The following is a 10,613-nucleotide window of genomic DNA, read 5'->3' on the forward strand; positions in this document are numbered from 1 at the left end:
ATGATTTAAATATGGGTAAAGAATAGACAACTTATTCTTATAATTGGGAAACCATTTGTCAATGCCAGTGATTTGAGTCTTCATATTATATAGTGGGTTGACTCTTGTGATTAGACACATTAAATGTTGGTATCACCAGAAGTGAGCATTTATCTAGGACTTGGCTACACCAAAATTCCTAAATTTTTTCTCATAGTGTACACACTCTTTTAATGTTTCCTTGCTAAAGTTGAGGCAAATAATAACTTTGTGTTGAATACTTATTTGATAGTATTTCATTTCTCTCTTGGTCGCAGATCTTTGTATGTTCCTCTTGTAAACTGAACTTGAAATTTTGTTTAAATTTTGACTTGCCTGCTAGGATCTAGGAATGCGTTTTAAACCTCCAGGAAACCAAACTGGTCTTTTTTAAGAGTTAGGGTTTTTGGTGGTGTGGGAATTTTTGTTTTGTCTTTTATAAACCTCTCTCCTCTTAATCCAGATGTTCTATATAATTATCTGGGTTATTAATTTCCCCATTTCCTCAAGAATTTCAGTGAACTGAGTCATGACAGGTTTTGTGTCTACCCTCATGAGCCAGCCTGCTACTGAAACATCGTTTGTTTAAAAAAAAAAAAAAATAGTACCATCATTTAAGGTCCTTAAATGTTAAGCCACAGTCAGATATAGAGAAGTCCATTATTGTGTTAGTCTTCAGAACAACTTAAGCTTGTTTCATTAATTGAGAGTATGAGTATAGTTTGTATTAAATTAAAATTTATTGCTTTTCCCCCTTTTCCCTCTCCTTGTTTTTTTGGCCATATATCTCCGTTGCCCATGTACTGGATCGACTTACCCCTGCGTTGCCCACCATGACGTTGGCCCATCCGCCCCTGAACGCCCATGTGAAAACCCTGGTTGGCTATGCCCAAAAATGTGCTCGTTGCCAAACGGGTACCATACTTGACAACTTCTGATTGAATGCCCATGCCCAATGCCAACATCCACGAACGCCAATGACCAATGCAGTACAATGCCAGTGTTTCAGTCCCAGACAGCAGTGGCCCCGAGCGGTATGTCCCAACAGTTTATGCCTCACTGCCTGATTAGAAAGAGAGAAATGTATTTTATTACCTGCCTTTTATATAATTAAATAGTATCCCCTTTAGACGGTGTATTGTTTTTCAAGTTTCTGTCTTATTTTCCCCATTAAGTCTTTTTGTCACTGAACTTTTACCGTGAGTTGCCCACCCAAACGATCCACTAATTTTATTTCGATGGAAGGAGCACAGCTTCAAGTGTTGCATATTTGCTGCATTGTAAATCAAATTGTTACCAAAGTAGTCTCTCGCTCTGTCTTTGTGGCCCACCTTGCTTCCCAACATTGCCTGTTCATAATTTTTTCTGATGAAATGCTAACTCTGGTTCACTTTCCTTCACTTCTCATTTGTGTTGTCTTTGTTTTGTCTCGCATTTGTATTTGTTTTCTTGCAGAGCCCATTAGTGATCTAATTTCTAACTGGTATCCATAACCTTACTCCAAATATAATGTTCACCACTTGCATATTCCCCCACTTTTGCCTAAGAGAAGGTGTGCCAGTTTTACCAATGTTAACAGCGAGGGTATCCTTAATTAACTTAGTGGTGGCGGGGAACATAAATATTCGACTCTGCTTCAGTTCTGGTCAATTTATTGCCCACTTAATCTGAGCCCTTCCAAGAGCCCATTCTCTCTGTCTCTCTGCAAGTCTCCTAATATTGTTATCATGTCTGTATTGGGCATAAAACAAAATGCATGTGAAAAATCTATAAATAGGCTACTTTAAATGGGGAGATTAAATAATTGTATGTTACTTCTCTGTAAAAGTTTGTATGACTACTGGTGATGAACACAAAACTCATTTTTCTTTTTCACCTTTTTTGTACTATCTGGTATTTGTGATGTTTGACAGCATATTGAGTATCAGTGCTGATATTGAGACAATTGGAGAAATTCTGAAGAAAATCATCCCTACCTTGGAAGAGGTAGGTGCTATATTTTTTTTAATGTATTTGGCAATTGGGGGCTTTTTAAATGTTTTATTGGGGCTTAATGGGGGGAGGTGGAGAGTCAGTGGCTGTAACAGTTTGTAGCAGCAGTGTTTTATATAATGTGCAGGATTACTATTCTATAGCTTGTTTTAAAATGTGATCTCAAAAATTTTTTTAATGTAGTCTGGCCACTCCAGAGTAAATATAAACTACTTGTGTCTTGCACATGAGTGTAGTATGTATTTAATGGGCTGTAGTTACAGATATGTTTTTTAAATTAAAATACTGATTGTGGACTGTCGGAAAGGACTGTGTTTGATCTAGTTACGGATTTTAATTCTATTACAGTATTTGCTGGATGTATAGAAAAATTACATGTTGATTTTTAAGAGTAGATAAAGCAATTTCTCATGTAATGGTATAGATACGAAATGTGTTGTAGTAGCTTTACCAATATATGCGACAATAGCCTGATCACACTAGACACTTAACCTATTACTCTTATTTTTCTACTTTCAGGGCCTGCAGTTGCCATCACCCACTGCAACCAGCCAGCTCCCGCTCGAATCTGATGCTGTGGAATGCTTAAATGTATGTCATAGTGCCATTGAACCCCACTGAAGTATGGAGCCTGGCCCATAGGATCAATTTTATTTTTAACATAGTGTACTTTCCCATCTCTAGAAAAAGGCTTAAAAACATGATAAATGAATGGTCTTACAACTCACTGTTGACCCTGCTCCATGCTGCAGTGGGAATTAACTACATTTGCAAAGTGCTTTGCAGTCATTTTTATTATGGTGTTATTTGAATGTTGATAATAATTTTGTGGTAACAGCGACATGCTAAATGGCTGCAGTGTGGGTATGGTGTTGCAGGACCTGAAAATAAAATAGTTTTTTAAGGTGGTGCAGAATGTCCTTTTTGGGCCTGGCTATTGAGGATAATAAGCACATAACTGGTAAAGTTATTGAAATATAAATTCAGGTTGCTCACTGCAACAGTATATTGTCATGCTTATAGCAGATAAGTGTGTATTTTTGAGTATTCCTTAATTCGGGACTAAAATTTTATAACTCTCCCTCTGCAGTACCAACACTATAAAGGAAGTGACTTTGACTGCGAGTTGAGACTGTTGATTCATCAGAGTCTGGCAGGAGGAATTATTGGGGTCAAAGGTGCTAAAATCAAAGAACTTCGAGAGGTAAAAGCAGTGTTTTATTTTCTTTTCCTGCCGTACTAAAGAATAGTACTCTGTATAGAGCTGGGTCAGTAGGCTTCTCGTCCCCCCCGCCCCCCCCTTTGGAGTTTCCTCAAAATTCCCCATTACTTCTGTTTTTATCTAATTTGCTTTTAAAGTATAACAAAGGCCTGGACATGCTGGGGCAAGTTCTTCTGCCAATACCATGGCAAAGTCCTAGAGTTACTAACAGGGTTTTTATATTGGGGGGGGGAGGGGTCCTGATTGTGAAGGTAAATTTATCTGAACCCAGGAAATCTTTTTTTTCTTCTGATTAACTAATATTTCTTGTTTTTTTGTAAACTTAGAACACACAGACAACAATCAAGCTTTTCCAGGAATGCTGTCCTCATTCCACTGACAGAGTTGTTCTTATTGGAGGAAAACCTGATAGGGTGGTAGAGTGCATCAAGATCATCCTTGATCTTATATCAGAGGTATCTTCGGAATACTTTTTTTACATTTAATTTCATGTAACTAATGTTTTATTTTATTCTAAGCTGTTTATGCAATGTTGAGGCAAATAGTTATTTGTCCTTACTCATTTAAAAATTCTTTGAGAGAGGGTCTTTTGATCATTGGTGAGAATTTTTAATACCTTTGGTCCTTCAAATGAAGCTTCTATAATTCTCTATAGTACTACATTGCACAGCTTCCAGACTGATATGCTTTAGTGTGAATTACAGGCTTAGATAACATGTTGGTCCCCTCAGCCTTTGAGATGGTTACTTTGTTCTTTACAGACCCCTTTTTGGAATGTGTGAATGGGGTTGTAGTCTCTTGAGATGGAGTGAGAAAAGCAGGCAGCTAAAACACACCAAAAATACTGCTTTTTTAAAAATCCTTTCCTTCCTACTATTAACTTTTGCCTAGATTCCTTTCCCTGCCACCAATACCTCTCAGGAAAAATAAAGGATTTGAAATGTTCAGCTTGTTGATATGAAACAAGGCTCTTTTCCTTCGATCTGTAACATTGCTATATTTTTGTTTTAGTCTCCCATCAAAGGACGTGCACAGCCTTATGATCCCAATTTTTATGATGAAACCTACGATTATGGTGGCTTTACAATGATGTTTGATGACCGCCGTGGACGCCCTGTGGGATTTCCCATGCGGGGGAGAGGTGGTTTTGACAGAATGCCTCCTGGTCGGGGTGGGCGTCCTATGCCTCCATCCAGAAGAGATTATGACGATATGAGCCCTCGCCGAGGACCTCCTCCTCCACCTCCTGGAAGAGGTGGCCGGGGTGGTAGTAGAGCTCGGAATCTTCCTCTTCCTCCTCCACCACCACCTAGAGGAGGGTAAGTTTCTTCTCCATCCACACATTCTTAATCTATAAGACTTTTCACTTTATGGGTAGATATGGTAGATGTTTGTTTGGTATGTGTGACATGTAAATAAGCTGAGATTACAACAATTCCTATGTGTTTCCAGGGATCTCATGGCCTATGACAGAAGAGGAAGACCTGGAGACCGCTACGATGGCATGGTAAGTAAGAACTCTTTTTTGTTTTGTTTTTTAAATCATGTAGTTGACATCTTGTTGAAGATGATTAATGACTAGTTTAATCATTTCAGTTGTTTATTGGAACATTAAGACTTTATTGAGCCATTTTTGTTTGTGAGAATATGTGATTTGTTGCCAACAATACATGTTTAGTGATGTGAAATAGAAGTTGGGCATATGAAAGTGGTAGCTCTGTAGCTGAAACACAGTATAGATTATGTTAATAGTTCTGTCTCTGACACAGGTTGGTTTCAGTGCTGATGAAACTTGGGACTCTGCAATAGATACATGGAGCCCATCAGAATGGCAGATGGCTTATGAACCACAGGTTGAGTATCATGGGTGTTTGTATTCATATCAGTAATAATTTTAAATGCTTGCCTACTTGTCCATGTTTTAGTTCCCCTCCTACAACGTTTTGTTTCTATGCTATGTACCTGAAGGGTTTCCTTCCCCAAGGATTGTCTTCTGAAACATACTAGGGAGAATATGGGAGGACTTTAGTTTCCTAAACTAAGATTTTGGGAATATTAACCTGAAGAATAGTTTTGAAGGCAAAGTAATTTTTTATTTTTTCTTTCCATTTTTAGGGTGGCTCCGGATATGGTAAGTCTTTTCCTTTATAAAATCAAAACATTATTTCATGCTTTCTAAATGAACTTCATGCTCATTATTTAAATCAGATTATTCCTATGCAGGGGGTCGTGGCTCATATGGTGATCTTGGTGGACCTATTATTACTACACAAGTAACTATTCCCAAAGATGTAAGTATTCGTTCAATTTTTATGTTCTTGTAATGTTACAAGGAACATTTAATAAATCCTCTTCTTTACATTTCTTGGTTTTTAATAAAAGGTTTTAATAAAGCTATTGTATCCTAGGATTAAATTTGTTTATGGACTTCAGTGAGATCTTTCTCTGGTTTGAGTCTTGTACTATTTTTAAAAGCAGAGGGTCTGAAGCCCCTTTTTTGTTAAAGGAAATGCTGATGTGCACTGTAAATACGTTATAATTCAAAATTTGACTGGTGAGAGGTTTTTTAAATAAGTAATCCTAGAATGAATTGAAATGTCAATACTCCTGATACTCATTGAAAATACCAGTAATAGTTATTTTTAAAGTATGTCATAAAGACTTGTTTTTAAAATCTTTTCAGTTGGCTGGATCTATTATTGGCAAAGGTGGTCAGCGGATTAAGCAAATCCGTCATGAGTCAGGAGCTTCGATCAAAATTGATGAACCTCTAGAAGGGTCTGAAGATCGGATCATTACCATTACAGGAACACAGGACCAGATACAGAATGCACAGTATTTGCTGCAGAACAGGTCAGTTTGAGTTTAGCTTTATGTTAACATACCCATACTAAAACTTTAAAAAGCTTTTCTTCTCAATTGGTTTTTCTTTTAGAAGCCATGGTGTCTCAACCTTTTGGGGACCTAACTTCTAAACATTCTAATAGCTTTGCTTTAATTTTCTTCTGCTTTCTTACTAAAAACGAAGACATTCAATACTAATCTTGCTGGAAGAAGCCTTAACCAAGCAAACTTCTCATTTCTCTGGTGAAAACTGCTGCCAAAACCACTTGTTATAAATTATACAGAGCCTGTAGAAAATATAGAAGATTCAGTGGATGTTGGTCTAGTTCTGTGTGGAAGACTAGTGATTTTGTTGTTTTTAGATAACTAAATCGACAACAAATCACAGTCTGCCATATGGCACAGGCCATGCCTCTACAGGACAAATGATTGGTGCTGTAAAATGCAGCATTTCACACCTTACTGGCATTTCTTCGTCTTTTCTACCAAATATTAACAACTTTTAATTTCATTTTCCTAATTCTGCTCTACTAATGTCTGATTTACTACTCATTTTTCTTGAAGTTTACATTGCTCTAATTTTGTAATTGCTAATGTTTTTAATTCTTATTTCTAATTGTAATGGACATATTTATCATTTTAATTTAGCATTGAAATTGTCTTAATGTTGATTAAGATGTTACGAACAAAAATTCTAATTCGTACTTTTTTTTCTTTTCTTTTATAGTGTGAAGCAGTATGCAGATGTTGAAGGATTCTAATGCAAGATATTTTTTCTTTTTTATAGTGTGAAGCAGTATTCTGGAAAGTTTTTCTAAGACTAGTGAAGAACTGAAGGAGTCCTGCATCTTTTTTTTTTTATCTGCTTCTGTTTAAAAAGCCAACATTCCTCTGCTTCATAGGTGTTCTGCATTTGAGGTGTAGTGAAATCTTTGCTGTTCACCAGATGTAATGTTTTAGTTCCTTACAAACAGGGTGGGGGGGGGAAGGGCGTGCAAAAACTAACATTGAAATTTTGAAACAGCAGCAGAGTGAGTGAATTTTAATTTTTGTTCATTGTTGGTGGTTTAAAAGAAAAATTCCCCCCATGTAATTATTGTGAACACTTTGCTTTGTGGTCACTGTAACATTTTGGGGGGGGTGGGACAGGGAGGAAAAGTAACAATAGTCCATATGTCCCTGGCATCTATTCAGAGCAGTGTGCAGAATGTAATGCTCTTTTGTAAGAAACGTTTTATGATTTTTAAAATAAATTTAGTGAACCTATTTTTGGTGGTCATTTTTTTTAAGGCAGTCATTTTTCAAATGGCTGGATTCCCCAACCCACCCCAAACTAAACACTAAGTTTGATTTTCAGCTCCTCTGTTGGATATAAATAAATGCATCTCTTCTTGGACATAGGCATAATATCTTGGCAAATTCCATTCTGGTGATTTATTAATGATTTGAAAGTCCATTGTTTGGGAAGAAATTCCGTCATACACATCTACGCTTATAATAAGCTGGGGATTTTTTTTTTGTTTGCAAATGCTTGCCCCTACTCTGCAACAGTTTTCTATGTTAGTAATTGTGAAGGAGAACCAAGGGTGGGGAGCAATACTACAAATTGAGTAATAGTATAAGTATATGCCACAAGTCTAATGGCAGTAAGTTTTATTAATCAGAATAATACTTGGTTATGGAAGTGACTGATGCTAAATAAATCCTTATTATTTTTTATTAGATAATTTCTCACTTATAGACAAACTGTCAGCCTGCTAGCGTCTTAGTTAAACTTTGTAAAATATATATATATTCTTGTTTTTCCATTGTATGCAAATTGAAGGAAAAAGATGTACCATTTCTCTGTTGTATGTTGGATTATGTAGGAAATGTTTGTGAAAAATTCAAAAAAACGATGAAAAAAAGTTCCTGTGGATGTTTTGTGTAGTATTTTGGCATTTGTATGGATAGTTAAAAGTTCACTTCCAAATAAATAAAACTCCCATAATGCTAGATTTGATGTGTGCCCAATTTGAACAAGGGTTGATTGACTACCTGTAAAATTTGTTCAAACGTTCCTCTTGTAAGGAAATACAGTAATCTTAAGTTGTATTTTTTTCGTGTGAAGTGTGTTTCTAGAATTTATAAGTGAAATCTGGTAAGGGTGGTAAATATAAAATCCCAATTGTTAAAGTAAGGAGTTTAGCATGATGAACACAGCGTCATTATCCAATTTTTTAATAAGTAATGTTCTCACATCTGAGAAATTTTGGGTTTCTTAATTTTTAAGATAGCTCTAGTCTATTTTAATCTTTGAAAAGAATGACAGATAAATGCAACAACTGTACAGTACGGTTCTTTTAAGTTTAGGAGAAAGGACTTGAAGATGAAGTGTAGGTAGTTTTCCTGGAATATATATAAGTAGCATATGCATGCAAACCTCTAAAGGCAGAATTTCAGTGAAAGTTTAGAGAGAGGAATTGAGTGTTTTCTTGATAAGTGAAATAAATGTGTCACAACAGCACTTTAAACTGAATGCTACTAGTATAATTTCCCAAAAGGAGAATGACATTCTCCTCGCCCCATGAATGTTACTTAAGCACACACACACACCCCTTGGGTATTTTGTATGGGTGAGTTGGGGTGGTTTTAGGGTAGGATAGCCTATTCTGTTGAAATGAGTCTCCTAGAGAAAAGTAATGTTTTAGTTGAACCATTATTGTAATTGGTAGAGAGCATTGGCTGATTTTCAAGTCATTGATACTCAAAAGTTAGTCCTCTAAGTACATGGATTATTAACTGGAAGGGTTTTCATTTTTGCCTTCTCTAACAAATTCAGACCTTGAGCATAAACTACCAAAAATTAAAAAAGATTGGAGACTATCTGGTACTGAAAAGTAATTCACTAAATTAAAATGGAACCCAAAAAATGGAACGTTGAACCAATTTTATAAGAAATTAGTACATATTTTGATCTATAGAAGCTTCAAAAATTTAAATGCAGTTTCTAAAATATTTTGAGCTTATAAAGTTACTACCAAAATGTCAACAGACATGTCGGAAACCAGGTTGCACCAATTTTTTTAGGAATGATTTTAAAAACCAATTCACATTTTAAGTTTGCCTTTTAAATGAGACTAGGGGCACCTGATTTGGCTTAGCTTATTAAGCATTCTCCAACTCTGGGTTTTGGCTCAGGTTATGATCTCAGGGTCATGAGAAGAACACCATGTCAAGCTCCATACTCCACATAAGCTGCTTTCAGATTCTCCATCCGTGCTCACTTGTGCTTGCTCTCAAATCTTTAAAAAATGAAACTTAAAGTAATTTCTTCGAATAATCTAGTAGTTTACTCTTAAATCTGATCACTGATTCTTCTGGAATACATAGAGACAAGAAAATGAATACAGTAATTTTTCTCAATCTTGTTTTTTTCACAGTGTTAGTACTTAAAATGGACTTTTCTAAAAACAAAGGTGATTTGCTTAAGATTGCTACTGGATAAAGAATCATTACATTTTCTCTTTTGGCCAATGAAGATGTTTATAAAGTTTGGAGGTTTTGTGTTTAATACCATCAATTTTTCGGAAAAGGATTGGATTGTGGCTAAATGTATATCATAAGTATACTTTGTGTCTCCCACTTACTACCAAGATTTGCCCATTGCTGGCAGGCTTGAGGTGAAATGGACTGTTACTTCGTGGAGCCACCGAACTTAAGGAAAGCTTTATCAGTGTTTCTCAAACTATTTCTAGGACCACCTTTAAAATCAGTGGTGCTGGTTAAACATGAAAATATCCGGACCACATCTCAGTTTCACTGAAATCACAATCTGTAGAAGGAGGTACCAGGAATCTGCATATTTAACAAACTCATGTTCGTTTTTTTAAGATTTTATTTACTTGAGAGCATGCATGAGCCAGGGTGGGGAGAGGAGCAGGGGTAGGACAAGCAGGCTGCACTGAGTGAGGAGCCCCACACAGGGCTTGATCTCCCAACCCCAAGGTCCTGACCTGAGCTGAAATCAAGGGGTGCGTGCTCAACCAACGGATCTACCAAGGCTCCCAAGCTTGAATTAATGACTAATATAAAATATGGGAATGTGTAGTAAGATATACAAGTATGTTACCCTACGTTTTCTTTAACTCAGGCATTCTTCGGTGCCCAGGTATACAGGTACAGTGATAGGCCCTAAAGATACAGTGGTTAGGAATAGTTCATGTGGAGAAACAATCCAGTAACAATAAAACCAGTGTTGTGAGAGGTGTTTAGAAAAGCAGAAACCAATTGTGTGTACATATATGTATACGCATCCACAAGCCTGTTTGAAACATTGTAAACTAGGAGAATTACTGCCTGTTGACCCAAAATTCTCAGTCCGGTGCTCCTCAGAAAATTTTTTAAAAAGACAGCTGGTCTAGACAGGTAGCCATCATTTGCCCAAACCAAGCCTCAACACATATGGTCAGGGAAGAAATCTGACCTGAGGGGGAAAAGGAATAGTAGAAAATGAAGTATTTTACATTTGTCAATATTTAAAATGGGGAGCTGATCT

The 10,613-nt window shown here is 36.4% G+C and overlaps 1 protein-coding gene across 10 annotated transcripts in view; it reads left to right on the plus strand.

The window, feature by feature from the left end:
* HNRNPK (heterogeneous nuclear ribonucleoprotein K) overlaps positions 1 to 8,170 on the plus strand; it is a 12,180-nt gene extending 4,010 nt beyond the window's left edge. For 5 of the 10 annotated variants that reach the window (XM_025423198.2, XM_049116213.1, XM_025423199.3 and 2 more), the window contains 12 exons: positions 1,009 to 1,052; positions 1,932 to 2,004; positions 2,530 to 2,601; positions 3,101 to 3,214; positions 3,559 to 3,687; positions 4,244 to 4,551; positions 4,685 to 4,739; positions 5,002 to 5,085; positions 5,348 to 5,363; positions 5,441 to 5,523; positions 5,916 to 6,085; positions 6,804 to 8,170. In XM_025423198.2, the coding sequence (XP_025278983.1) occupies positions 1,009 to 1,052; positions 1,932 to 2,004; positions 2,530 to 2,601; positions 3,101 to 3,214; positions 3,559 to 3,687; positions 4,244 to 4,551; positions 4,685 to 4,739; positions 5,002 to 5,085; positions 5,348 to 5,363; positions 5,441 to 5,523; positions 5,916 to 6,085; positions 6,804 to 6,837 (1,182 nt within the window). In that variant the 3' untranslated portion in view covers positions 6,838 to 8,170. The remainder of the gene's footprint in view (positions 1 to 1,008; positions 1,053 to 1,931; positions 2,005 to 2,529; positions 2,602 to 3,100; positions 3,215 to 3,558; positions 3,688 to 4,243; positions 4,552 to 4,684; positions 4,740 to 5,001; positions 5,086 to 5,347; positions 5,364 to 5,440; positions 5,524 to 5,915; positions 6,086 to 6,803) is intronic. The other 5 variants (XM_025423204.2, XM_035700349.1, XM_049116222.1 and 2 more) reach the window with 4 other exon arrangements.
* The last annotated feature ends 2,443 nt before the right edge of the window (positions 8,171 to 10,613 follow it).

The sequence above is a fragment of the Canis lupus genome, chromosome 1 (genome assembly GCF_003254725.2).
Source record: "Canis lupus dingo isolate Sandy chromosome 1, ASM325472v2, whole genome shotgun sequence".
Lineage (NCBI taxonomy): Eukaryota > Metazoa > Chordata > Mammalia > Carnivora > Canidae > Canis > Canis lupus.